Source organism: Notamacropus eugenii, chromosome 3 (genome assembly GCF_028372415.1).
Source record: "Notamacropus eugenii isolate mMacEug1 chromosome 3, mMacEug1.pri_v2, whole genome shotgun sequence".
Classification (NCBI taxonomy): Eukaryota; Metazoa; Chordata; class Mammalia; order Diprotodontia; family Macropodidae; genus Notamacropus; species Notamacropus eugenii.
The window spans coordinates 233106785-233134593 of NC_092874.1; the positions used below are offsets into that span (position 1 = coordinate 233106785).

At 50.3% G+C, this 27809-nt stretch overlaps 5 protein-coding genes across 7 annotated transcripts; 2 read left to right on the top strand and 3 right to left on the bottom strand.

Moving 5' to 3' along the window:
* Positions 1 to 331: 331 nt before the first annotated feature.
* On the top strand, positions 332 to 3359 carry TSPAN31 (tetraspanin 31). The gene is made up of 6 exons (XM_072655228.1): positions 332 to 839; positions 1276 to 1443; positions 1711 to 1791; positions 2115 to 2246; positions 2511 to 2624; positions 2796 to 3359. The coding sequence occupies exons 1-6, from the start codon at positions 777 to 779 to the stop codon at positions 2868 to 2870; spliced, it is 633 nt and encodes a 210-aa protein (XP_072511329.1). The 5' UTR covers positions 332 to 776; the 3' UTR covers positions 2871 to 3359.
* A 166-nt stretch (positions 3360 to 3525) lies between these two features.
* Positions 3526 to 8370, bottom strand: CDK4 (cyclin dependent kinase 4). Of its 2 annotated transcripts, none has more exons than XM_072655222.1 (8): positions 6209 to 8370; positions 5607 to 5831; positions 5315 to 5450; positions 5026 to 5193; positions 4716 to 4825; positions 4438 to 4488; positions 4163 to 4298; positions 3526 to 3946 (listed from the first exon to the last, which is right to left on the bottom strand). In XM_072655222.1, the coding sequence occupies exons 2-8, from the start codon at positions 5822 to 5824 to the stop codon at positions 3851 to 3853; spliced, it is 915 nt and encodes a 304-aa protein (XP_072511323.1). In that variant the 5' UTR covers positions 5825 to 5831; positions 6209 to 8370; the 3' UTR covers positions 3526 to 3850. The 2 variants fall into 2 exon arrangements, with proteins under 2 accessions (XP_072511323.1, XP_072511324.1); XM_072655223.1 differs by lacking the exon at positions 6209 to 8370 and adding an exon at positions 6042 to 6201.
* A 1087-nt stretch (positions 8371 to 9457) lies between these two features.
* MARCHF9 (membrane associated ring-CH-type finger 9) lies at positions 9458 to 13475 on the top strand. The gene is made up of 4 exons (XM_072655220.1): positions 9458 to 9996; positions 11205 to 11360; positions 11616 to 11808; positions 12576 to 13475. Exons 1-4 carry the CDS (start codon positions 9640 to 9642, stop codon positions 12908 to 12910), a joined length of 1041 nt encoding a protein of 346 aa, XP_072511321.1. The 5' UTR covers positions 9458 to 9639; the 3' UTR covers positions 12911 to 13475.
* A 3272-nt stretch (positions 13476 to 16747) lies between these two features.
* On the bottom strand, positions 16748 to 22455 carry CYP27B1 (cytochrome P450 family 27 subfamily B member 1). 2 transcript variants are annotated; one of them, XM_072655217.1, is made up of 9 exons: positions 21906 to 22455; positions 20958 to 21148; positions 20097 to 20299; positions 19698 to 19898; positions 19428 to 19600; positions 18667 to 18839; positions 18305 to 18383; positions 17728 to 17925; positions 16748 to 17352 (listed from the first exon to the last, which is right to left on the bottom strand). In XM_072655217.1, the coding sequence occupies exons 1-9, from the start codon at positions 22098 to 22100 to the stop codon at positions 17239 to 17241; spliced, it is 1527 nt and encodes a 508-aa protein (XP_072511318.1). In that variant the 5' UTR covers positions 22101 to 22455; the 3' UTR covers positions 16748 to 17238. The 2 variants fall into 2 exon arrangements, with proteins under 2 accessions (XP_072511318.1, XP_072511319.1); XM_072655218.1 differs by lacking the exon at positions 18305 to 18383.
* Positions 22456 to 23126: 671 nt separating this feature from the next.
* Positions 23127 to 27757, bottom strand: METTL1 (methyltransferase 1, tRNA methylguanosine). The gene is made up of 6 exons (XM_072655225.1): positions 26970 to 27757; positions 25193 to 25356; positions 24271 to 24455; positions 24075 to 24188; positions 23803 to 23904; positions 23127 to 23634 (listed from the first exon to the last, which is right to left on the bottom strand). The coding sequence occupies exons 1-6, from the start codon at positions 27074 to 27076 to the stop codon at positions 23515 to 23517; spliced, it is 792 nt and encodes a 263-aa protein (XP_072511326.1). The 5' UTR covers positions 27077 to 27757; the 3' UTR covers positions 23127 to 23514.
* Positions 27758 to 27809: the final 52 nt, after the last annotated feature.

Here is a 27809-nt window from a genome sequence, read left to right on the forward strand (position 1 = left end):
GAAGCCCACGTTCTCTTTTCCTTCCCTGAACCTCAGTTTCCTCGTCTGTAAAATGGAGAGGCTGGTCTGGGTGACTGAGGAGTCCCCTCCCTTCTCCGGCCTCCAGGGTCAGAAGCCTCTCCACGCCTCTGGCCCGCCGCCCGATTTCGCAGGCCTTGGGTGGGGTCCAGACACTGAGTGTGACGCCACAACAAAACAACCTCCCCATGAGGTCACTGCGGGACAAGTAGGGGCGGGGCTGGGGGGGGGTTCCCCCAGGGGTGGGGCTCTGCTGACCCGCCCTTCTCTGCGTTCAGCCTCCCTCTCCCCACCCCCAGCCCCGCGCCTGTTCTACCCCAGCGCCCGGCTCAGCTCCAGGCCCTCCGCCCAGCTTTCCACTCGCCACCCCTGCCTCGTGGGGAGGTCCACGGTCATCCAGGGTTTGTAGCAGAAGTAGCGGCGGCAGCAGCGGCAGCAGCAGCCCTGGTCCTCTATGGGAGTCACTTGAGGCCACGCCCCCTTCTTACATCTCGCCCAATGATGAACTGGCCGGTGTAAGCGGGAGCCCTGGGCGGTGACTCCTGATTCGATTGATCGACAGATTTGCCAATCGCATGATGAAGTGAGCCTCGAGCCTTGCCAATCCGGAGACAGGGGAAGGACGGCGCAGGCGCAAAGTGCGGGGGTTTGGTAGAAGATGATTTAAAGAGACAGAAGCCGCCGGGGCCTTAGCGGACGGTCCCCGAGACCTTACGCACCCTTGTGTCTTCGGGACCCCGGTCCCTAGAGCCGGGAAAATGGTTTGTGGCGGCTTTGCCTGCTCCAAGAATGCCCTGTGTGCGCTCAACGTGGTCTACATGGTGAGGGGAGGGGTCCCTGGGGGACTTCCGGTGGGGAGAGGGTCGCCGGGGGGTTTCCAAGAAGGTTCCTAGGGGCGCTTCTGGGGGGAGCAGTGCGGAGTGCAGATCTCAGGACTTCCGTGAAAAGGGGGGAGAGCTTCCGGCCTGGACGGGGAAGGGGGGACACCCAGGGAGGTGGAAGGGACACCGGGGTGTGTGGTCCGTCCCGCGGCCCCTGTGGCTCAGTCTCTCTACAGGGCAGGCAGGGGAAAGGAGTCCAAGGTTCCACTAGCGGGTCTTGGTATCCTGACGATGCCGTGGGGTGGAAGCGGAGGGCCGGTCGGTTCAGAAGAGCCTTCCAGACCCATTGGGGACCCCTCCGTGGCCGCCCCTGTCCGTCAGGGTACTCCGCCGCGCCCTGTGCCCTAACCTGCCCCCGCCCCCGTCCCTCTCGCAGCTGGTGGGGCTGCTGCTGATCGGTGTGGCTGCCTGGGGCAAGGGTCTGGGGCTGGTGTCCAGCATCCACATCATCGGAGGAGTCATCGCGGTGGGGGTCTTCCTCCTCCTCATTGCCGTGGTTGGTCTCATCGGTGCTGTGTATCACCACCAAGTCCTGCTTTTCTTTGTATCCTGATCTGGCCAGGATTCTGGGGAAGAGGAAGAGGGGAGGGGTTGTGGAGAACTGAGAAGCAAAAGGAAAACTGTCCAGGGGATTGCAGGTAGTTTGTTGGAGTCATGCCTGACTTAATGACAACTGCCGCCTTCCCTTGTGTAGAATAATTGGTTTTCCTTGTAAGTTTCTTAGGATGGTATGAGACCAAAGCTAGTGATGGATACGATTAAAGTGATAATGTCTCTGGTTACTTTTTCCTTAACTCAGCCCCACTCACAGTATATGATCATACTTGGTTTGGTTTTCATCTTCCAGTTTGGAATCTCGTGTTCCTGTCTGGCAATTAACCAAAACACGCAGGTAAGGGAGAGGGACACATTTCTCTACCCTTCTCAGCAGCTTCCATCCCTGCTTTTCTCCTTCTGAGAATCTCTCTGGGTCTACCACTTCCAATCTCCTGACTCCAAACCCTAGATTTCTGATTATTTTGGGATTTGAATGATTGGAAAAGGGGAATCTTCAGATTAAAAGTGATTATTGTACTCTTGTTAACACCCCAGATCCTAAGTTTTGCTCCATGTTCCTCAGACAGTGAATTGGAGCACAATGCTTATTTTAGCAATTCCAAAAGTTCTTCAGTTAGAATTTGGATTATTAGTACCCCATTTCTTTCTTTCTACCAGAAAGATGTCATCAGCACCTATTGGTTGGTCATGACTAACAAGACCCGGAATGAACTAGAGACAAGTTTGGATTGCTGTGGCCTCTTCAACTCTACAAGCTTATACTCCCAGGACCTTTACTTTTGCACTGCAGTGAGGATGGGGGCTGGGGATCACAACAGTGGACAATGTCCAGAGGGGAAGGGGATTGGCATTGAGATTAGAGAAGCTGGATGAAGAATGAATGGCTGGAAAAACAAAGAAGGCGAGATGAGGGATGGTTGAAGGTTGAATGATGATCAGTGGACATTAATACTGGTTAACCACTTCCAGAGAAATATGGACACTTGGAAGGGGTGAGATAGGATATGTTCTTTATCTGCCAAGAACCATAATTTTGAATACTCTCATTTCTAGCTCTGTAAGACCCGTAACACAAAGTGCCAGGTTTGTGGAGACAAATTCCTTAAACATTCAGATGAAGCACTGAAAATCCTGGGGGGTGTTGGACTCTTCTTCAGTTTTACAGAGGTGAGGCCTTTTTTTTTACATTTCCTATCCTCCACATCAGCCCTTTTCTCTAGGTGGGATCTATAAATTCAGTGTGGGTTTAAGTGCCCCATGCACAGGTGTTATTTCTCTCACTTTCTCTATAACTTATATTTTTTTTTCCTTCTAAAACATTTCCATTTCCACCCCCAGATCCTAGGTGTGTGGCTAGCAATGAGATTCCGGAATCAGAAGGACCCTCGAGCAAACCCCAGTGCCTTCCTATAAATATCTCTGATATTCCTGAACTTTATTTTCTGCCATTCTCCTTCATGGTGGGGACCCCAGGGCCTTTTCCATGTGAGGAAACTAAGAAGAGGCCCTTCTTTGCTACAACCCCTAAGCTGATTGGACAGTTAGGCTTCTGTCCTTGACATGATGTTTTGGGGCTAGACAGAGTTGGGAAGATTCTGAGCAGACCCCCATACCCCCAGAAAGGGGGATGCTATTTATCAAGTGCATGTGATTAAATGGGGCAAGATATCCCCTGAAAAATCCAGTCCTGCCAGCCTTCTAGACTGTCTAGATCCTGCCCAGGATTTCATGTCTCCAAGGTTAGTCACAGCCAATCACCCAGAATGGAAGCAATTTCCTTGGGGAGGGTGGGGGGGTAAGGGTCCTCCAAAGGTGACAACTTTCTCATGTCACTGAAAGCATAGGCTTTGTATTTTTGAATAGTGTAGTGAATGTAAAAAATAAAATGTTTTTAACCCTGTATTTGCTTGAGCTATTTTTTCTATGTCTTTCTTAAATGACTCTATTAACCTCTCAGGCCTTATATCATTCATTCCATAAAGGCCTGTTCAGTCACTTTTAACTACAATGTTGTCTATTCCCATCCCCCACAAAATTGCAGATTCACAGTTAATCAGAGCCAGAAACATGAAAACCAGACCAGCTTTGTGTTTGTTTTTTTTCTGTATAAATCCCCCTTCCCCCTCCACACCCCAAATCTAGGGGGGGTTAGGGTGGGATAGAGAGATGTCTCACAAAGGGCACTGTGGAAGGAGAATGTCATTAAGGCAGTAAAAGGTTTTGTGTAAAATAGTTAAGGATTTGGGAAAGGTATGTGTATGGAGGATCATGTTCTCCCTCCTGCCTTGTGATGCCATACATCATGGTGGCGGTAGGAGTGATCCTAGTGTCCGTGGGGAGGGGAAATGAAAGCTCTTCTTCTGTATTGGTCCTGGATGCAGTCCCTCCAGTGGTCATTCTGGGTTCCCTTCCCCAGCTGTCTGTAGATAAGTGTGCTGCAGAGCTCGAAAGGCAGAGATTCGTTTGTGGGGGCTAAAGGTCAGCATTTCCTGAAAAAGAATGTTAGAATGTTTTAAAGTAATAGCAAAGACATCTCTGACTCACCCTTAAGGATGGATTCCTTCCCTTCTGACCTCTTTTCTCCAGATTCTCATGACTTCTAACCCTTTTGCCATCTGAGATTGACCTAGCATTTGTGCTTTGCCCCTTCAGAATTCCCTGAAAGAAGGAAGGGTTGTCAATCTACTCTCCCCACTGCCCCTTACCAGTAGCAGTTGTGCTCCAGGCCCCTCCAGCTCAGGCACAACAGACTGTAAAGGCTGAGGACTACAAGGAGTAAAGGCTCCACGGGGCAGAGAAACATCAGGAGGCCAATCATCTTCTGCTGGGAGCCCAATCAGGCTGTAGGGATAAGGGAGACTTGTGATTGAGAGCTGTCCTGGATTCAATACCTCTTCTCCCCAATTCCACAAGACTATCAAAAGCCTTCCAGAGAAGGATATGGGGTGATAAACCCTGCTTCAGCTATCTATCCACTTACTCAAAGATTTTGCTTAACTGGTCAGCTTCAGAGTTTCCACAGAAGAGAGGCCTGAAGGCAGAAAAAGGATAAAAGAATAGTAATCAAGGTCCAGAGTGGTTGTGGGGAGGGGGAGAGAATCACTGAGGTCCCAAGAACAGTAACAATTGTCAGGGGTCATTAGAGCACTTTCAAAGATGGAGAACAATTTTGTGTCGGGAAGGGTGTTACAGGGAAAAGAACAGAGGCTTTCTGGTGACTAAAGAAGGGGAGCGAGTGAAGTCTCATGAGCTCCTCACTTCCTACGGAACATCTCTGCGAAGATGCAGCCAACACTCCACATGTCCACAGGTGTTGCATATGCTGACTGCAGGAGAACCTCAGGAGCCCTGTACCAGAGGGTGACTACCTGGAAGAGACAGAAAAAGGAACCTTCTAAGGGGAGGATGGGAGAGGGGTAGGGATGAAGCTTTAACTTAAAAGAGGTCCCACCAAGTTTTCCTTCTCTTTTGTACCAAGTTGTCTTTCTTTCCTCCCACTTTGCCATTCCCACCTCCTTTCTTGCCCACCTCCAGAATAAACTACTACTCCTTAGGAGTTCCCACTGACCACAGGTGTGAGTGCCATCTGGCAGCTGTAGATCCTGGCTAAGCCAAAGTCAGCCAGCTTGACTGTTCCACTACTAGTCACAAGTATGTTTTCTGGCTTCAAGTCACGGTGGACAATACAGTTGGCATGAAGAAAGTCTAGGCCTCTTAAGAACTGTCTCATTAGGTCCTGGAAGAAAGTGTGACAAGATCACTGTAAAGAAGTCTGGGAGCTACCTATACCTCCTCTCCAGAAGTGCCACCTTTACCTCCCATTTATCTCCCCACCCCCAGCACTCCTAGGCTCACACCTTAATGGTCTCCAAGGGCAGCCCTGGTGGAGGGGCCTTGTCCAGATACGTCCTCAGGTCTTGGTCCACGTGTTCAAACACTAGGGTCACCTTGGTCTCTCGGTCAGTTCGGGCAGTGGCACAGACATCCATCAGCCTGATCGGAGTAGATGATTACTCAGGAGGCTCTCTCCCGGAGAAAGGTCCTCTCCGTGGAGCTCCCGGACCAATTTCTGTTTCTCAATCTTGTTTGTACAGCACCCAACCCCCGCCCTCCTCCTCCTACACCCTTAACCCTCCAGTCTCATCTCACCGGACCACGTTGGGATGCTCAAAGGCCTCCAGCCTCCTAAGGAGGGCCACCTCCCGGACAGTGCTGACAGGCAGGCCCCCTCCACTTCCTCCTCCCGTCGGGACTTTCACGCTCTTGAGTGCCACGAAGTGGCCGCTGTGTGGGTCACGGGCCTTGTACACCGTCCCATAGGCACCAACACCGATCTCGGCCACTGGTTCATACCGAGGGATGTCCATCCTGGGCCTAGGAGGAGGCGGCTACAATTACACGCTGGCCACGACCCGGGTCTGGCCGGGGTTCTCTACGCTATGACCCCTACCAACCACTCCGGGAAAACGGGATCGTCCTCGCCGCCCCCTCACCGACGTTACCAGTCGCGGTCAAGCCGGGGCCAAGACCGGTCCGTGATCCCCCAGCCCACACCGCACGGTCGGGCCCCCTCCCCACCCTTACACGCCCGCCAGCGGCCCCGCAGCCCGGCTCGCTCGGCCTCCCAGTCCCGCACGCGGGGAGCGGAGGGAGGGCAGGGGGCGGGGACTCGGGCCATTCCGCGGCAAAATCCACTCCCGGTGAAAGGCCCGGCCCCTCGCCGAGCCCGCGGGAGCCCGGGACGCACTCACCTCCTCCGGCGCTGGGGGCCGCGCCGCGTGGGGCGGGGTCGGACCGTTATCTGGGCGTCGGAGCCGGCCCCGGCGGAGCCATGCAGGGTAACTCGGTCCCGAGGGGCCGGACGCGGCAGGCCTCACCATAGACTCCCGGGGGCTAGAGTGGATCCCTCTCCCACACCCTCACCACGTGACCGGCGCTGCCGAGGCGGCGCGCGGAAACGGGGAGGAGGAGGAGGGAGAGACTGGCGCACGCGGGACGTGAAGGAGCACGTGACCGGCCATTCATGCGCCTTAGGGCGGCTGGAGAGCCGGGCTATGGGGAGGCGGGGAGCAGCCGGCCAGGAGTAGGGAATCTGACCATGTGATCTGTTGCTATCACACATGATCCACTGACATTGCAGAGGTGTGGTTACGGAGGGGTCATGTGACCTGGCCTCCACGGTCCCTATGGAGATGGGGGGGCCTGTGAGGGGAAGGAACCCTAGGGTGGTGCCATGGTAACCGAGGCCACCCAGATCCCAGTTGTGGGTAGAAGGCTAGAGGAGAGATTGTCTCTGCCTGGTTACCTCTCCATGTCTTTGTCTCTCTTGCTTTCTCATGACATTTCTTCGCATTGAGAATCTGCTTCCCATCCTCCTTCCCCACCTTCCCTCTCCACCCCCCCAAAACAAAAAGCACTGGTGCCTGTAATGGGAGAGCGATTGGACTTGTTCAGCTTGGCCCCAGAAGGCAGAAGGAGCAGTAGGTGGAAGTTACAGAGGAGCAGATGGAGAACTTTAACAAGAGCTGTACAACTTGGAGAACAGCTACCTGGAAAGGGAATGAGCTCCCCATCACTGGAAGTTTTCGAGAGCCGTGAGAAATATTGTACATTTGTTGTACATGATGGGGAGAGCGGTGTAAAGTACCTCTAAGGTCCCTTCCAAATCTCAGATTCAATTTTTATTATAAAAATATGCCCAAGCCTGGAAAACAGCTCTATACATACACAGGACCCAGAAAATATAAGGCTGAATACTAAAAATGGGGGTGAGACAGGGATACCATTGCTATAGAGCTGGAAGAGACCTTGAAGGTCATCTAATCCAACCCCCTCATTTTACAAGCGAGAAAACTGAGACTCAGAACAGTTAAATAACTTGCCTAAAGTCACAGGGTAAGTGACAGAAGGGAGATTTGAACCAAAGTCCTCTAACTACAGAGCCAGAGATTCGCCTTCCCCTCCACCCAATCTACGCCATTGGAACCCTGTCATACTCTAAGCCATCATTCTGCAGCAAAGTGGGTTTCAGTCCTCTCCCTTACCCTCCTTTAATCTAAAGGGAATGGGGGGATTTGGGAAAGACACATCTACTCACAAATGTGTTTGCCACTCAGCTTTTCTGTCTGTATTAGCTCTAGTTCCATTTTAGAGTTGGTGTGGGTAATATTCAGTGTTTCAATTAAGGCCCTCATTGCCTCTTTTCCTCTATCATTCTATTAATCCCTTTGCAACAGTTTCAAACTTGAAAGAAGATGGACTTCAGCATTAAAGAAAATCAGGTTCAGGAGTAAAATAGGAGTGTAAATACACTTCTCCCCTTCCCCCCAGAGCTACTTCCTGCTCCACAATTCTATTAATGAGGGTAGCAGAGATACTAGTGTGGGTACCATTGGGGTGGGAAATACTGAGGAAATAGGGGTGGAGATTGAAGGGAATATTTGCACATTGGTCAGCTTGCAAGGGCTGAGGGGTTGGTGAGCCTTCTGGAAGGTGACATAAAGGACTAGTGCTTTGTCTTAATTTATCTTGTCGAGACTGATTTACATTGTCTCCCTCATTAGAGTGTATGCTTACTCAGATCGCGAACTGCCCTGTGGTATTAACACTAGACAAAGTTAACACAGTGCCAAACACTTAATAGGTGCTTACTAAATGCTTGTTGAATGAATGAATGAATGAATGAATGGCTTGAAAAACTTTCTCTATCCCAACATTCTTCTTATTACATCTTCCGATACATAGGTCCACCGCAGTTCACCCCAATTTTCCTTTATTTCAGTCACTTTCTCTTTGAGTCTGTTTCCATTCAAAATATATTATTGATAGGTTTTATTTTTCTTCTCAATGGATGGAATAGGGAGAGTAGAAAGGGAAAGAATTTGGAACTGAAAATAAAATAAAATTGAATTAAAAAAACCCGAAATATATTATTGAACTCACTCTCTTTCCTCTCCCCTCCATCTGGGAAGCTCTGATTTTTGCTGCCTGCCCCTCCCTATCTATGTCTGTCCCCTCAGTCCTTCTGTTAATTATTCTTTTACTAATTACTTTTTTTTCCCAGTGTGTTTGACCGAAAGAACTCCCTAGACTCCATTTTCCCAGACTGGGGAAGGGAAGGAAAAGAGAAGGAACTTGCAAATGCTTAACAGAAGAACAGGAGATGGGGGTGGGGGGCGCCCTGGGCTGGTTTAGAGGGAAATTAATGGCCTTTAAAAGAGGAGAAGGGGCAGTTAGCCGGAGGGAGTGGTAGATGGAGATAGCCACAGATTATGTGAGATGGAAAACAAGGACGCCTGCTCTACCCCTCACTCCACCTCCCAGCCCGCTTACCTGTCTCCATCCTTCCCTTACACACGCACATATACACACATTCTTGCACCCTGCCCCCGCGCACGCACTCCTCTTCTCCGAACCCTTTCATCCTTTGCACACACACACACACACACACACACACACACACACACACACACACACACACACACACACACACACACACACACACACACACACGCGCACACACACCAGCAGCCTCGCAGTCTCACCCTCCTTCACTGCTTACCCCAGCCCCCAACCACGGCCACTCCCCCGCCCGGCCCCTAGGTCCGCGGGGTCCGTTCGCCCCCGCCCCCGGGGCCACCTGCTCGCGCGGGGCGGGGCGGGGATGCGCAGCCGCGGCCCCCTCCCTCCCTTCTTCCCCTTCCCCGCCCCGCCCCTCCCTCTTTCCCTCGCCGGCTCCCGGGCTGTCTCCCCGCCCGCCGCCAGCCCGCCGCTCCGGGGGGTGGGGGTGGGGGGGGTCTTTGCCGCCGCCGCCGCTGCCGCCGCCGCCGGAAGGAGCCGCCATTTGCCACGGCCGAGCGGACGGGTCGAGCCGGAGCCAGAGCCCGAGCGGGGCCGGGGCCCGGCGGCCCGCGATGGGGGGCGGCCCCGCCGCAGGAGGACCCGGGCCCGTGACCCTGGGGACCCGGGCCGCTCCCGCCCCGGCCCCGCGGGGCGCCGCGCCCTAGAGGACCCCGGCCATGGCCCCCGGGCCGCCAGCCCTGGGGCAGGGCAGGAGGCAGCTCTGAGCCGAGCTCGCAGGCCCCGACGCCCCCTCCTCGGCCTCGGCCCCTCCCCCGGCTAGACCCCCGACGCCGCCCTCCCCGCGCCCCCCCTCCCCGCCGCGGCTCCCGGCGCCCGGACGATGCTTAAGTCCCGGCTCCGTATGTTCCTGAACGAGCTGAAGCTGCTGGTGCTGACGGGCGGGGGGCGGCCCCAGCCCGAGCCTCAGCCCCGGGGGGGCGGGGGAGCCGGCTGCGGCTGGGGGCCCTTTGCCGGCTGCTCGGCCCGGGACAGCGACGGCGACGACGAGGAGTACTACGGGTCGGAGCCGCGGGCCCGGGGAGCGGGGGACAAGGAAGCCCGGGCTGGACCCCCGCCGCCGCCCCCTCCTCCTCCACCTCCTGCCCCTGGCGGCCTGGACTCCCTGTCTCTGAGCAGCAGCCTGGACAGCGGGCTCCGAACCCCCCAGTGCCGGATCTGCTTCCAGGGGCCTGAGCAGGTCAGGCCCGGGCCTGGGGATACTGAGACGGGGGCACCAGCGAAGAAAAGGGGAGGGGGAGGGACCGGGACAAGAAGCACTGGGTGGACCTAGGTGGAGAGACTGAGGAAGATGGGGGAGAATATCTGGGAGCCTGGAGCATGTGAAAGGCTGGCCAGAGAGGGGAGACCCAGGAACGGGGCCTGGGAGAATGACTGGAGGATGCCAGGACCAGAAACTGGTAGGGGGTACCTAGGAGAAGGGTAGACAGGAATGATGCCTAGGTGTGGGTTGAAGTGAGGGGTCTGCTAGCCCAGAAAAGGGTGAGAGATTGTGTGCCTGAGAAGCTGGCTTGGGGAGGGAGGGAGGGAGATGTCAGGGCAAAGCTGCCGACTGTCCCTGTCCCCACCTTCCCACACTTTACTATCTCTATAGGCTGTGGGAGGGGCCATCCTTCTTGGAGAATGAGGAAAGGGTTGGTCTTTCAAAAGCAAGCCTTGGTTTTAGGGGTTGGAGCTTCTTATCTAGAGGCTCCCTTTATTCTCAGCATTTTTAACCTTTGGGAAGATTCTTCGTCTGCTTTAAATTCGGCAACTTCCACTCTTCACACAAAGATTATTCTTTGTTTAAATTGTTCTGGAGGGAACTCCCTGTAAGTGGGGGGGGGGGGGGGAGGGAGAGTTGGGGGAAGATTGTTATCCCTAAGTGCTCAGAGGGAATTTTCTTTCCTTGATCGAGGGCATACCTAGTCTGGTATGAAGGGTTTCTTTTGAGATCCCATGGAGATACGATAATAGAATCTTCTGAATTATTGCAAGATCTGTAAAGCGTTTTAAGATTATTTTGGTGGGAAGTAGAGGACTGGTGATTGATGCTTACTTAAAGTCAATATAGCTCCGCTCTACCCCCCGACCCTGTAAATCTCCTTAGTTTGTACAAACTATATTCTCTAAGGTTTCGAGGAGAGAGATGTTCTAGGTCTCCTCTCTGCTTAGTTTCTCTGATTTATGACTTTTCCAATCTAAGGACTTTCCTTCCCACTCTAGTATGTGCCCTTCTGTCAGTCCTGAACGAGTAGTTCCCATTGAGGGTCTTGAATTTGGACCTTTGATATGGTTCTCTAATATTGAGAGTTTCTCTCATGTGAGGAGGGGGGCGATGAAAACGGATCTCTTGTAGCTAGTTGAGGTGATGGGTGATTGGGTCCTGCCTCCTCTCCCTACCTTCAGGGGGAGCTCTTGAGCCCATGTCGGTGTGATGGTTCTGTTCGGTGCACCCACCAGCCTTGCCTCATCCGATGGATCAGTGAGCGGGGATCCTGGAGCTGTGAACTCTGCTATTTCAAGTACCAGGTCCTGGCAATAAGCACCAAGAATCCACTGCAGGTGAGAGGTACAGGGGGAAGAGCTTTAGACTAATGGTAGAGGTAGGGGCTCTGGGAACGGCCACCTCCCCCCAACCATACCAAAACCAGTCCTGGCTACATTTTCCCCATAACAGGTACCTCCATCATCCTGATTCTTTCTTGGTCATTGAGGCCCTGCCTATCATGGTTGCCTCCAGTTATCATGACCCTGCTTCCCTTAGCCAGCAAGACCTTGTGTCCCCATGTGTCCCTCTGAGAACACCTTCTTTTCTAGTGGCAGGCCATCTCCCTGACAGTCATTGAGAAGGTCCAGATTGCAGCCATCGTCCTGGGCTCCCTTTTCCTTGTCGCCAGCATCTCTTGGCTCATCTGGTCTTCACTCAGCCCATCAGCCAAGTGGCAGCGGCAGGACCTGCTCTTCCAGATTTGCTATGGCATGTACGGCTTTATGGACGTTGTCTGCATTGGTGAGAGACCCCCCAGTCCCACCTACCTAAATCCTTAATCCTTTAAATTCATACATAGGGGAGGAGCAATTTTAGGAACTATGTTTTATCCAAACTACCTATGTTTTACACATAAACTATGTATACTCTGCACACATAGGTGCTTAATACCTGTAGGTGCTTAGTTATAATAAGTTGATATAGAATGAATTATCCCCTCTCCCCCAGCTCAAGGACAATTTGAAAGAAAAATCATAGGATCCCAGAGCAGGAGCTGGAAGGGACCTTATAGATTACCTAATACAACCTCCCCCCCTCCCCATTTTACTGATGAGGAAACTCAGACTCGGAGACACTAAAAGACTTGCCAAAAAGACTTGTTTAATCCTAACCTCTCCTGCCTCAGTTTCCTCATCTGTAAAATAGGGATAATAACAGCACCTACCACCCAGGGGTATTACGAGAATACAGTAAGATAATATTTGTAGCGTACTTTGCAAATATCAAAGTGCTATACACATATACATATTATCATTATTTATTGTTGTTGTTACACTTATTAGCTGCAGTCAAGATTTGAACCCAGATCATAATACTCCTTTAACTGGTCTAAGATCAATTAGAGGCCCCCTTGATTTCCCCAAGACTTGTTTTTGTTTTTTGCTCTACCCTAGTGCCTCTGTTAAGTCTTACTATTTCAGTCTGGAGAAAAAAATCATGTTTGGATTTCCCCCTGGCTCTGAGTTCAATGAAAAGTTGACCCAACCTCTGACCCCCTTTTCAACCAGGTCTCATTGTCCATGAGGGCTCTTCTGTCTACCGCATCTTCAAACGCTGGCAGGCAGTGAACCAACAGTGGAAGGTCCTGAACTATGACAAGACCAAGGACTTAGGAGGGGATGCAGGAGGGGGGATGGCAGGGAAGCCAGGCCCCAGGACCTCACGGACAGGTTCCCCACCTGGGGCCACTGGCCGCCCTCCAGCTGCTCAGCGTGTCCGGACGCTCTTGCCCCAGCACTGTGGCTACACAATTCTGCACCTGCTTGGACAGCTCCGGCCACCAGATGCCCGTTCCAGCTCCCGATCTGGCCGAGAGGTTGTCATGAGGGTCACTACTGTCTGAGCTAAACTCTCAGGAAAGGAGGACCCTAAAGTCAGTGCACTGGCTGGAGATGTGGTCCAGCCCCTGCTGAGCATCTTCCCTGAACCAGTGGAGATTCCACCAAGACAAGGTGTTGCTCCCACACCTGACTAACCCCACACATCTAGGGATCTCTGATGTTGACATGACCAATGGAGATAATATCTGGCCCCCACTGATCACTCATCTTTCCCTGGGGCAAAGATTCCACCTGGAAGAAATTTCAATCCTCATTGATGGCCGCTTATCCTCCCAGGAAGTGGGGAGAACATCTTTTCCCCTGGAGAGAGTGGAGAGAATCATCTTTACCTCAGCTCACACGGCCTCTGGTCCCCCAACTCCACAGGGATGATTTGGTGAAGGGGGGCCAGTGCCAGGAGGAAGGGGCTACCAACTCACCCACCCCTCCTACTCTATGGCCACAGGGCATCTGGCAATAAGACTAGTGTATATCCACCTCCTGCTCCCTGCATGAGGGCAGGGGGGTCTATCCCTGCCTACCCCCTCTTGTTTGAGGGGAGGGCATAAAGAGTCATTTATATGCAAATGGAGGCTCATTTCTTGTTCAAGGACTGTGGGAAGATTTGAAGTTTTGGGGGGAGGTTTTGTCTACACAGGTTGCAAGTCCCAAAGCACTTAGTAAGTTAGCTTCTTTTTCTCCCTATCAACCCATAATGATTTATTCCAAGTGGTTTAGCAAACACTTGCTGGTGAATAATTCACTTTAATTGTATAGTTGACAAGGCTCAGAATGGTCTGGTGGAGGGAAAAATCCTATGCCCAGAAATTAGAAGGCCTATGTTCTACTCCTCTGTGCCTCAGTTTCCCTATCTACCTCACAGGATTGGTGTGAGGAAAATGAGATGTAGGTAAATTCCCATTGCAAAGAAAATTTCTAAGTGACCAAATGTTTTCCAGAACCTGAGCATTTATTTCTGGTTGCATCCCATACACAAAATCACTGAATATCAAAATAATTTGGCATTTGGACAGTACCTTGGAGTTTTTCATAATGGGACATGATAGACATGGACATGCTTTAGAAAAATATGATATAAATGTGGGAAATTGTAATTTTCTAAGTGTAAGAACCCATAACAATAAGGTGGGAATGAAGGTTAGGAATAAGTTTGATTAGATATCCTATCGTTTCTTCCATCTGAGAGCTGGGTGAGGACAGGAATTATATTGTATTTTGGGTTACCCTTTCAGGCTGTATTTTCAATGATTAGTGGTATAAAGTGGATGCTTATTCACTTGGACCAATACTGGCCTCCATGAATATAGGCTCTGGGCCCTCAGCTTTTTCTGATTTATGTTGCCTTTCCAAAAATTACATGGTTCAGTTCAGACCTGGACTTACTGAGGCAGTTTGTGTTAACTAGTAGGATTAGGATTTTACCTCATTCTTTTCCTATAAATTTTAACAAATTGGGGGGGGATCCCCCCCTCTCCCCCAGGGTCTTGATATGAATTATTGACCATTTATGAGAGGATATTGTTTGCAGGCAGTGCTGGAGTGGTATCAAGTAGCAGCTATGGACTGGTCCTGAATATGGGTCAACACCAGGCCTGGTCACTCCTTACTCAGGAGGCCCTGGAACTATATGCCCTCTGGTTTATGCTGTTATGCTAAGTGAATTATTCATCAGCAATGAGAATATTCAGGTTACATAATGGACTTGGGAGTAGAGTTTAAAGGGTTGAAATCATTTATTTCCTATTATCATTAGTCTTTCCTGTAGGGAAGGTCTGAGCATCCTCCAAGGAGCTGTTTTGGGGAAGTGCTTCTGCCTTGACTACAGTGACTTCCCCTCACCTTTCTGTGGTCAGCTGAGACCTCAGCTTGAAAGATCCCCTTCCTCTCCCAGCTCCAATCTAGGTGCTGTCCATGGTGCTGTCCTATAGACTAGCTAGAGAGTGGGAGTGAGATAGTGGGATAGGGAGCTGAGTAAAAGGAAAATGTTTTCCTTTTATTGTAGGTCACCTAGTGATGCAGACATACTTCCCTCCTGCCCACACAACTTATTTTCCCAGTCATTATCTCATTCTATCCTACCTTATGCCCTTACCTCCTTTGCCCCATCCCTGAAGTAAGGCCAGAGTGAGTAGGAGGCTAAGGTAGAACTCGACTCCTAATGGACAATTCTGCCTCCTGGAGAGGGGGCACTTGCAGTCCCTCACATGTTACTTTACCATCCACAAGGCAGCTCTTTTTCCAGAAAGTGACCACTAGCATATACACATTTGCTGACATGCTCAGACAAAAACAGGTTTAGGGATGTATTTGCCAAATCTTTTCCACCTCCAGGCCCTCTCCCAGTGAGTAATGGCCCCACATTGAGACTCAAACACATACAAGTACTTACATAATGCCCTTCAGGGCCTGAGTCTGGGCCAAGTGCGTCAGTGCCTTTCCCCTTCCTCCTTTTTCTGAGAGAAGGCTTCAGTAAAGTAGCTGAGGATAACCAGGGCAAGGAGGGGAGGGAAGGGCAGAACAGTTGCCTTTTCCAACTTAGAGGGTCTAGACTAGGATATTTTTGAAATTATGAAATTATTGCTCCTCTAGGAAGGGTCATTGAATGCAGCAGGTTGATGGGCAGGTGGGTTAAGGATAAATACTCATCTCTTCAGACCTAGACTTGGTTAACTTGAACCTGGGGAGGAGGTGGAAAATCGAAACAACCTAGAGTCACAAGTGGTCTGTGATCTGGTCAAGGTCCTGACATACACAGGCTTTTGAATCTAGAAAGAGTAGTAATGGGGAGGGTGGAGGAGAACAGTGGTATTTAATATACACACATCTTAGTTCCTGCACAATGATACAAAGAGCTTGTAAGTCCTAGATTTTTATAGACTTTGTATGGATATTCTCTCAGAAAGCCTGGGATGAGAGAGATCCCCCTGTGTCTCACTGAGCTATGGCTAGTAGGGGAAAGGGAGAGGAGGAAGTATGAAATGAAACTTGATCCACTCTGATAATTTGGTGGTGATGGTAAGAAAGGGGGCAAGTCCTGACTGGGTTGGTTACCTGAGCTACTTCAGGGGGCAGGGTGGAACCCAGGTTCTGACAGATTTATTGCAGAAGAAAGATGAGTTAATCCATATCTGAGTCACAAGGGGGAAAACTGCCCAGAATCTGAAGGGTTGGGGGGCATGCTGAGTCAAAGAATTAAAGATTCCCTCTGCCTAATCAGCCTTTACCCCTCCTGTATCAGTGCCTGAGGGTTTCTGCTTGGCCCCATACTCAGTATACATCATCTCTGTGCAAAAAATATCAATGTATCTGTCTTTTTTTTCCTGAAATTTCTTCCATCATTCTCAATTTACATCTATACTTTGATCTCTGTCAGCTCTATGAAGGAGATTGTCTCAAAATAATCATCTCAGAGAATTGAAGAATTACTCTGTAAAGTCCTTTAGGCCTTAACCATCTATTTCCAAAGGTCTGCACTTTGGAACCCACCGAACACCCTCTACTCATTGCTGTGGTGTCCTAACACTTTTATTCAGACCTGCAACTCTGCTCCTCTTTGATTTGTCTAACCCATTGGTTAGACAAGCCTGATTCTCCAGGCCCTCCTGTTACTTTATTTTATTTTTTTGTAGGAAGCCAGGCTTGGCTGCTCCCCATGTATGGCAGACAGTAACATGCCTGGGTCAGTGATGCAACAAGCTCTTCCAGGTACTCAGACCACCCCATGTTCATCAGGTCACTTCCAGTGCCAGGGAAACCAATGCAGATGGAAGATCCAGAATTACCACCCCTGAAGCTGGAAGAGAGGGGAGCAAGGTGGAGAAACTTAGAAAGGATAGAGGGAGGATGTTAGTGGTTTTTTAATTACAAAAGTATGAAGAATCATAATACAAAAAAGGCTGTACATGGGGAGCATGGGCAGGAGTTGGGTTGGCATTCATATAAGATAGAAATAAGGTTCCAGGCTTAACTGGCCAAGGACAAGTGCCTATGTGACCAGTGCTCAGAAGGCTTCAGAGAGGATGGATAGAAAGGGATGGAGTCATACAGCTCCTTAGACCCTTCTTCCATGTGGCTTAAGGTTGAAATTTACAAGTTCCACTATTCCACCCTTCCCATTGGTCTGGACCAAATGCATAGTGCATGCTCAACAGATGAACTTTCCTGTCCTTTGTTCAGGTCTTTAATTTGGTCATTCTCCAGTTCAAAAGGACCTTGTCCTTCCCATAAAGAGGATGGAAGAAAGGTTTTCCAGGTACTTTAAGGACATATGTTTGTTTACCCTCTTCTATCAAGGAATGGGGGAGAAGGAAAATTGAGATAAATCACATCATTATCGGTCAACAAAGTTCAGGTTGATGCTTCTCTCAGGCACCAGGACTGTCCTAGTCATTGGCCTGACGATCCCAGCACCTGGTTCTGGCCTAACTTCAAAGTGGATCAGGATCTAGAATGGGAGGGAAGAAGCAGTCACTGTAGGTGGTGGTCAGTACTTGTGGGCACAGTCACCATTAGGAGACAGAACATCAAGGGCAACATGGGATTGAGGTGACAAATTTTGGTAATCAGTATCAAAGAAGAGATGATATTGAGGGGATTAATAACAACAGTTTTTTCTAGGGAATAGTCAGATAGGATTATTTTGTTAATTATTTTGCTGAAGGTGGAGAAATCTTTTATGGAGTGATCTTCACATTCCAAGGAATGGAGTCTAAAAGGACTGGAGTGGATTATCTGGCCCTCTTAAGGCTTGAGCTGAGGTGGGAACGAGGCACACAGAAAGCTAGTCTAGTAGGGTGGGATCTTTCTCAAGAACACTCACCTGGGCCAGAGCCAGATTTAGCTCAAGCTCTGCTAGGCGCTTTCCTACACAGCTGCGTTTGCCAAAGCCAAAGGGGAGGGAAGCAAAAGGATGAGGAGCTGATTGTCCCCCCAGCCATCTTTCTGGGTGGAAAGTATTTGGTTCTGGGAACTGGCCAGGATCTCTAGATGTGGCATAGTGACACAGAGTGACCAGGGTCTGGTGAGAAGAGAAGAAAAACCAGTCAATGGAGGGACTAGCTAGCAGGGACAGAGATAAGAAGGTTGGACCAGATATTGTCAGTGGTTGAGAATGAAAGGTTCAGGAGAGTTTTGACTGACACTACAGAAAGCATCCTCTAGGGATCCCCTTGGAAATATTTTGACCCTCCTCTGACCTCCAAATCAACTCAACAAATGTTTAATCAGTACCTATTCAATGGAAGGCACTGTTATTTTGGGGAGGACTCTACAGAGTTTAGAATGGGGAACAGGGACCTGAATAATGATATGACAGATGTTGGGCCCAGCTAGGGCAGTGGGAAGGGGGGAGGTGTGATGGAGAATAGACTCAAGAGGATCTCACTGGTGCTACTCACATTTTTGGGGATGACGTAACCACCTACATGGATATCTTTGTCTGGTACACGGGAATTTCCAGGTACTACAGGGTATAGCCTTGGATGCATAGAGTTGAGAAGACAACAAAGTGAGGTTGAGGGCTGGCAGCCCCCCTCCTTTTCTATCTCCCCTTCCTTTCTTGCCCTATATATGCTTGGAGGACTCTTTGGTCTCCCAAGCAAAGTGCCTCTGGCTATATTTCTTGCCCACCACTCTGTCACTTCTATTAAGAGGATGATTGCTATCTTCCTACTGCCCTTCCATTTCCCCATATTTTTTTAAGGGTTCCCACTCAGGTTCTTCACTTCAGTGCCTCTCCCAGGGCTTCACCCTCTCTCACCTGAGTACCTCCTTCACCACAGCTCTCAGCAGGGGAAGCCGGGCCAAGGCAGTGGCAGGGGTGTGAGTGGAAGGCCCAGGAGCCATGGCACCTATGATCTCAGCATGGAGTGCAGTCTGAACTTCTGGGTGATGTGCAAGTTCATATAGAGTCCAGGAAAGTGTGTTGGAGACCTGGGAGTGACATGAACAAAAGGTGTTGGAGTCTTAGAGGCCAGAATTCAGTCATCAGCTATCCAAGGTCAGGGTTTGGGTCAGTCAGTAATTTGGGAACCCTAAACTAGCAGCAGCAGGATCTGGAGGTGGCTAGAATTCAATGACCAACGCTAAACCATCTATGAAGGAAGGGAGACATTGGGGATATTCTTGCTCTGTAAAGGGCATATAAGGGCTCCAGCAACAAAACAGTGACTGATATATAACATTTTAAATTTTACCCAGTACTGCTACATAAATAATTTGAGCCTCACATAACTGTGAAGTAGGTACTACAGCTACTCTTAGCAGAAAGAGAACTAGATATGAGGTCACAGAACATGGGTTCAAAGCCCAGTGCTGCCACTTACTACCTATGTGACCTTGGGCAAATTATTTATCCAGGCCTCAACTTCCTTATCTGTAAGATTAAGAGTTCGGACTAAATGACCTCTGAGGTCCTTTCTAGCTCTAAATATTTAATCCTGTCATCCTAATTTTATCGATGAGAAAAGGTGTGCCCTTGCAGCTAGTAGGTGTCAGAAAGTGTCCGAGGAGTGATCTTACTGTGTCTACTCCAGCCAGCAGTAACTCAGTGATGCTGCCCAGGATGGATGCATGTGGTAGCTCTTTCTGGAACAGGAAGCCAGTCAAGTGGGGTCCAGATACACTGGCATTTTTAGACTTCCCTATGGGCCTCGAAACTGCCTCAGTCTCTCTCTGCTCCATGTGCTTCTGGGCTGGATGGAAAAGAAAGTGATGGCCCCCTAGAGTCTCCTTGTGGCCCTTTCCTCAGTTCCTACCACCCTGGCTGTGAATATCATCTTGGCACCTCACCGAAGGCAAACATCTGGTCCCAATCTCGACACAGACGATTCCAGGGACCAGGCAAGAACCGGTTCAGCCAGTTTGGCATTGCCATGGTCAGCAGTGTGGACACAAACACGGAGCCCACTGCACGAATGAAGCTCTCTGTTTCTGGGGGTACTTCAGGCTCCAGACATCCTAGCCGGGAGCCCAAGAGTACGGCCCCAATACCTGTGGGAAGATGTTCCACAAACCCTGGGAGACTCCATAAACTCTGCCCTCCACCAGGCGCACCCACCTCTGCTGCCTCCGCAGCCTGGAGAGGGTGAGAGAAGGTCTCCTCTGCCCAGAAGATGGTCCCTCCTTCATTCCACCCAAGATTAATCACTAAACACCAGAGTAGACATTCGATTTCCAAACCCTAGGTACCTTCCAGGCCGAACTTGTAGAATTCTCCAGCAACATCTCGAACGAGGTCGGATGATCCTCCTAGACTGCCCTTCTCTCTCCGTAACCTGCGCACCAGGTCGCATACTACACTGTCCAGAGCCTCCGAGTAGTCAGCGGAGGCTCGGGGCCGGAGCAGAAGCGGGGCCAGAAGGCTACGGAGCCTCTGCCATTCTTCTCCTTCCCTGAGGGGGTTCGGAAAGGGTGGTATTAAGGAAAGGTGAAGGCGTACACTGACTGGGGCATGAGTTACCCAACAACAGAGAAGGAACTAGAGTATTACACAGTCTGGTGGGGAGAGGTATCCTTCATTCCTTTGCGCTCTCAAGGCGCAGCGACATTCTCACACTGGCTCTTTCCCTTCTTCCCCGTCTAGTCCCTAGTTACTCATTTCCTGCCTCCCAGCGACCCCATTTCCCGAGTGCCCTGAGTCAGAGCGTCTCCAATCGATCCAGTCCCTCCTCTCCATTCCTCTCGCAAACCCCTTAAGGCAGAACCAGGCACTGGGAAAGAGAGCGCATCCCCCCTTCCAGCGCCTCAGCCTACTGCAGTGAACTAACATAAAATGCAAGGTCCAAGGGGAACTGGGGCCGGGGAGTTAGAAGGTTAAACTGGGGTTCAGTTGGGTGGTGAGGGGTGGAGGAGGGATAAAGAGAAGGCAGAAATATGCAAGTATGGAAAACAGGATAAGCTAGCCATGGGGAAAGATTGCAGGATTGGGACACTTGGAAATCCGTTGGAAGTAGGGAGATTTGAAGTGAGGCTAGTTAGGTAAAGGTGAAGTAGAGAGAAGCTCTGGATAAGGGTGCCCCAGAGCGTGAAGGGTTTGAGGGGGAAACTTACGCTGTTAGTAGTCCACAGGCCCGGTGGCAGCGTCGCCGGTGCTCCACCCAAGGAGAGAAGCTGCAGCGCTCGGGGTGGGGACCCTCCTGTCGGAGCAGCTGCTCGATCAGGGCAGGAGATGCCAAGTATACAGTCTGCACTGGCCCGAAGCTGGCAAACCACATAGGGCCGAAGCGGGCAGAATCTTGCACCTGGCGCAAGGTGAGAGAACCTTGAGATCCCACTTTCCCCCCGCTTTGAAACCTCAGTTGCCACAGTAGAGTTGAGGGAGTCTATATCACCTGAGACCCTACATCCCCTTCCCCATCAGCCACCGAACTTTTCTCAAGAGCTACAAACTCCTGTCCCATTTCCCAGCTCCTGGAAATGCAAGAGCGAGGGGGCGGGGGGGGGGGGGGCGGCGGGGAGGGCGAGGGCGTTAACTTCCCATCAATCACAAAGATTAGTTAGATAATTTTAATCTAGTTTTGAAGGTCCACTCCTGTGGCCGCTGGGGCTGGACACCTTCAGGATATTTACAATGCGGCTGGAGTCTCCTCGAAGACTAAACTTAGTGCCAGACACCACAAATGTTCTTAAATGCACTCCAGTTCAAGAGGCGTCGTACCATTTTGCAGACCTGGGAACCTGCATCTCGTTACTGGTCAGTATGTGATGTATGTGTGTGTATGTGTATATGTACACGCGTATGAGCGCGCGCACCATCCCCCCAAAGTTGGGTGCTGCTTTTGGAAATCCAGTCGGTACTATGTTAACTTCGCTGATTCAAACCTTCATCTAGTTAGTTTTGGTATTTCCATCAGCCCCCCAAAGTTCTAAGTCAACGTGCGCTTTTTGCTAACGTCAAAGAAATCTTTCCCCATCCGTCTGCATCCTCAAGGGAAGCCCAAGTACCCTTTCTTTCAACCACCCTGCACCTGCCCGGGCAGAGGCAGGGGTACCCCATACCTGCAGCTCGTGTAGACGCGACAGCCCCCCTCTGCAGAAAAGTTCTGCTAGGAAGCTGAGGGTAGATGGGCCAGGAAGATCTGTCATTCCCGAGGGGCTTCTTTCCTGGCCCTTCAGGCCCAGCTTCACACCCAGTTTTGGAATCGAGCGCATAAGCTGCGACACCTTTGTCGCTAGTTTGAAGGTCTGTGACATGGTGAGATGGACCAGACCCTGGAGAGCATACGCTTCTGCAGAGCATCTTAATAAACCTCTCTGGCCCCCTACTTCAACCTATGGAGAAAGAGGAGCCACCCCCTCCAGTGCACTCCGGCCAATCCCTTCTCTCTTAGCTGTCAGGTTTCCATGATTTGCATAGCAAATACCCTAAACTGGCAGAGAACTCAATTTATGTATCCCAGATACCCTCCTACTAACTCCTAGGTCCCCTTCCTCAGTTTCTTTTTCAGGTTATGGCGCCACTCCCAACCCCTCAACGAAAAATAAATCACGGTAGGGGAGACCATGTATCTAAGCTAGTCTCTTGGAGTCCCAACCTTCTTAGGAGCCAAGGCACCTCCCCCTTCCCCTCCCTAAGGAATTCCCCCTTCTCCAACTATCCAGAGAATAGACACAGCTGTCTCTGCTCCCATTTTCTTTGCTCCTGAACAGTACATTCTCCCCAAGGAGATACTTGGTTCCTTTTCCTTATAGGGCAGCATTGGGTGAAGGGTAGCTCAGTATATGCTAAGAAGGAGAGGTAGGGGCAGTTCAGGTAACATCCTAACAGACAGGGGACCATGCTGATGGTCAATCTCAACAAGCTCAGTATGGCCCAGGTGGTTTGGGGTCAGTCAGTCCCCTCTAGAAGATCACCATTTGGTCAGCTGCCCAACAGGGTCTTTTCATAGCAGAATCCTACTACCAAGATACAGAAATTCAGCAAGTTCTTCTGCTCATCAACCAACAATCTCCACAGCTGTGGTTACTATATAATCAAAGGTTAACACAGAGGGGACAATAACCTGTTTCAAAATGCCTTCCCCTTATACTTTCCAAAAGTGGTCACTAAAGTAGTCTCAGACTACTGGACAGCTAGAAGCCCAGAGATGGTTGGAGGGGGGATGGAGAAGGCAGGAGAGAAACCTGGTGCTTGCCTTCTATTAGGACAGCAGGCAGGTTTAGAGAGACAGACACACAGAGGCTTCAGCACAGCAAAATAAACACAAACAACTACAGTGATCTGAGTCCAGCAGGAAGTTTAGCTGGTAGTGCAATGTGTTTTCTTATTCCAGCTATACAGAACATATCCTGGCTGAAAGGGGTTCTAAACAATCAGACCCCTTTAACTCAGGAACACTTTCTAACTTGTCTTAGGCTCAAGGTGTGCATTTTCCCATCTGCTTTCTGGTGAAAAATGGCCTGAAGAACAATTGAGTCAAGAAAGCTGCTCAGAACATCTGGGTTCCTTCTCTCATCACTGCAACTCCCAGGCCTGGAGCAGAAACAGAGAGAGTGCAGCACAGAGATGCCCACTCCCACCCAGAAGGCAAAAGAGCCTCTATCATTCTTCTAGATATGGCACGGTCAGAGATCAGTGTCCAGTCAGAGTGGAGCCAGAGGCTGGCAGTTAGGCAACAGAGTCCTGAATTCTCCGGAAGATGGCTGGGAAGTTCTTCCCCCCATTTCGAAGAACCTTCTTTCCTTCTTCAGTTGAAGTTCCAAGACGTCCCACAATGGGGTCATCAACCTAAGGGAGTGAAAACTCCAAGTGAATCTTCCCCTACTCCCAGGTTTCTGCTTTCCCACAAACCTATATCCCATACTCCCAGTATTATGCTGGGCTCAAGAGACCATCCCATTCTCAAGGGATCTTATTCCCTTTGTTTCCCCCAGCACCATCTGCCTCCCAACTCACCAGTTCCTCTAGGGGTACTCGCTCAAACAAGGGATGCTCTTCAAAGTGGGTACAGATCCAGCTGTGCAGTTCCATCACATCAGTGATGGTATATACCAGCCCCTGCAGAGATCCCATCCCACTGGTCAGTGTGACTGGATAAAGGGACACCTAAATAAGACTATGGAAGAAACCTTCACCCCTCCACCCCTATCTCCAACTCTAAGCACAGATAAACTAAAGGTGAGGTTCCCAACACAATCTATTATCCCCTCCTCCCACTTCAAACTGACCCCAATTCTCAGGACGTAGGCATATTCCGCCAGCAGTGTAGGGCTGATGATTCGCCACTTGTGTTTGGTCCGTTTGAAGTGTGGGTCAGGAAAGAGGAAGAACATCTTTGTCAACTGTGAGGAAGATAGGATGGTGAGACACCAGCCTCCACCACAAAGGCTGGGAAAACCCAGTGTCTTCAGTGCCCCATCTCACCTGCCCTTTGTGGAAAAAGTTGGGTAAGTGCTTCATGGCATTGCTACGAAGACAGGCGATGTTCTGGAAGCCACCCCCAGAAGTGGATCGAAGGGCTCGGATCCTATCCTGAACATAATCTGAGACTTTTACCCGGATCTCTAGGCCAAGGATCAGCGTGTTTGGGAACATCGGGGATAGCTCCACTGGGTGAAAATGAAAGGTGCAGCATCATCACATACTAAAGCTAAGTGGGTAGGAAAGTCCCATTCAAAGGGGAAGATTGTTACCCAGACTAGGAATAGGAAATGGGCCCAAAGGAAATGTTTTGAATGAAAGGGGAATTATCATCGGAGCCCCAATGGGAATGAGAAGCTAGAGAGACAGAGTAGGATGCAGCTGCAGGCAGGTGGGGGAGATGATCAGAGATCAGGAACAGCAAGGATAGTTACTGTGTGTATCTGTGTAATATGAATACCAGGAGAAAATAAAGAGGAGAGGACAGGACAATACTACTGATGATGGGGCAAGAAGAGGAGTCATGGAAGGAGGGAGAAATTCCTGGGAGGCCTGAGAGAGATGGTTAAGGATCACTGGACACAGTGGCTGATCTCTGACGTTCATGTTGACTGACTCACTGACCCGATACCTGGCAGGTAAGATGCCTCATGTAGGGACTGTGGTCAGTGGGAGGGGCCAGACAGGTCATCCCTGACTTAAGAGAGGTATTTGAGGCAGCACCTTCCCTGTTCCTGGCCAAAGGTCACAGGCTCTGAGTGGGGGGTAGACCTTGATGTCATAGAGCCAACATCTGGGTCCGAAGGGGAAAGGCCAAAGCTGCAGCCCCACCAAAGTTGCTGCACAGGCAGAAGAGCCTGAGCCCTCTTCGTCTCACCTCCCTTTTCCCCCTGCCCAAGGAGACAGGGTCACTGCAAAGCGTTACCTAACAAACCACCATAGCCACAGCCTATGTCTGCAAATTCCACTTGGGCCTGAGCTCCCTCTTCTTTCTCATCCTTTGGGTCATCATGGCTCTGGTTGTGGGTCAGTGGGGCAAAGAACTTGGGGTAGAGCTCAGACCAGTCCATCTCCTCTGGCTTCACAGGGCTGTGGAGGGAGGGTGGTGTGAGTAGGGGAGTAAAAAATTGCAGAAATGGGACTGTGGGTGGGGTGAAAGGAAGTTTTCCCACAAAGAGTGGGTCCTCTGGTTTCAAGGAGGCACAATGGAAAACACCCTTAACCCTCAGTGTGAATCATAGGCCCATTTTGAGGAAATGTACCATCCCCACTAGAGCTTGACCTGTACATACATCCAAATTTCTAGCATTTGGTATGACCACTGGTTAGTCTGGTTTCCTTCTTGCAGCAAAAATCAGAAATCCTTTTCCCCCTTTTTTTGGGGGGAGAGGAACATGATTTAGGGAGGAATCTGACACAATGATTTGGGAGTCTAGTTGTTATTATCTGTCCAAGGTAAAACTGTTCTAACAGTTTATCATGTGGGGGCAAAAAGGTTCAAAGTTCACCCTAACCTATCAAATTCTCCTGCCTTTATTTATCTCATTACTCAAACGTCTCCCACAGACAACCCCTTCTTCCCCTGAAAGGCAACAAAGCTTCTACAACCTGTCTAATGGACCAGTCACAAGATCCAGCAGCTCATTCACTTAGCTTTGTCAATATATTGTCTCTTCTTTCCCATCACCAGACCCACCCACAACGGTACTCCTCCATCTCATTCCTTCAGTCTACACATCAAATCCTCTTAACTAAATTTGAACTCCTCTACTCTGGTCTCTATCTCCAACCCATTTCTGTCTTTCCTTCTCTTAAACTGAACCATGATGTACTACACAAATAATAGTTTTTTCTTTTTATCATCTGCGTTAATTTGCAAAGCACTTTTCAACTCACAGAGATAGGAGGCATAAATATTATCACCCTTTTTTTGACAAAATGAGGGAAACGTCCTACATTGAAACACTACTGTACGTGGGGAGGTGATCCAACATTCTGGAAGGTGGAGGACAAACACTGGGAGGTTTTAACTAAGCAGATAAAGCTTCGAGTTGGAGTCACTGACAGGCTGTGTTTGTGGCTGAGGGCCAGTTTAGCTAAGTAAGAAAAGATCCATCATCAGAAAGGTGCCCAGTAGGTAATGAATTTTATTGACCAGAGCAACCTAGGAAATGGAAGGATTGGAGGGGCGGCTTAAACTGATATGAAAAAACTGACTTGTGACTCTAAGGTCGCACTCATGGAACCCTAGGTTTCTGAGTCTTACAACAACCCCGTTACAATAACGGGAGAAGGGGAGGTCCAGTCTCAGCTCCTCCCCCGCTTCTGAAGGCAAGTTCACTGCATTCTAGTCCAAGCACCTCCCCTGTGGCTGAGGTCACGTACACCGCATCCCGCAGCTGCTACAGGGGAAGGGGAGGTCCAGCCCCGGCCTCCCAATGCTTCTGAGGTCAAGTTCACTACACCCCATGCTGCTATGGGGGAAGGGGAGGTCCAACTCTGGCCTCCTGGTGTTGCCTAGGTGCCACTCTCCTGACACCTCAATGGCAGCGGGGCCCCGGGAGCTCCGTGATCGATCACTCCCCGCCTCCCCGTCTGTCCCCCTAGATCCCTCGAGACCGCCCGCTCGGGGGTCCGGCCCGGGTCTGGAGCAGGTTTCTCCAGGACTAAGGAGCCAGTTTCCCGGGGAGGGCCTAACTCACTAGCGCAGGGTGTGGTCGGCCATAGGGTTAGAGTGAGCTCGTTGTCGGTAGAAGCGCTTCTGAGGCGCTGGGGCCGGGGTTCCGTCGCCGAGCTCCGCGCTCTCCATGGCTCCGGGGTCCCAGGGCTTCCGCGACTCTCACGTGGAGACACCCGCCCGCCGGCTCTCGGCGCACGCTGATGAAGTCAGCGTCACATCATGGAGGTGGGCCTCCAGGCCCCGCCCCCTTAAAGGGACCGGGGCCCAAACGGCGTTTGGGATGCCGAGAAAGGAAGCGTGCCAATGTGTAAGCATCTGTCTTGGAGCTTTAAAATCAACAGAACTACAACTAGGGCTTTTCACGTAACCCACCTCATTTTGAAATTTTATAAGACTTTTTTTCTGAACAAAAATGTATTTTCACTACTTCTCACCTCGCCCACCACCGGGAAAAAAAAGGGGGAGATGAAATGAAAACCTTTGAAACACTTAAAAGAAATTTCCTCATCGACCATATGAAAAAACTAAACTTTTTTCCCCCATTTTGCAGATGTGGAAATGAGACCTAAGGAGGGTCAGTCCCTTGCCCAAGATCACACTGATGGGAATTTGATCCCAGACCCTCGGACTCCAGACTCCCCTGCTCTTTCTCACTGTACCTTACCAGCTCTTTCTGTCTGGTTTGCTATAGTAAAATTTAGAATTTAAGATTTTTAAACAGCTAGAAATGACTTTAGGTCAGGGTTTTTATCCTGTAGTCTATGAACTTTAACAGTTTTTTCTGATAATTATATTTGAAAATTGTTCCCTTTCCATCCTATGTATTCTGTGCATTTAAAATATGATTCTTGGGGTTCATAGG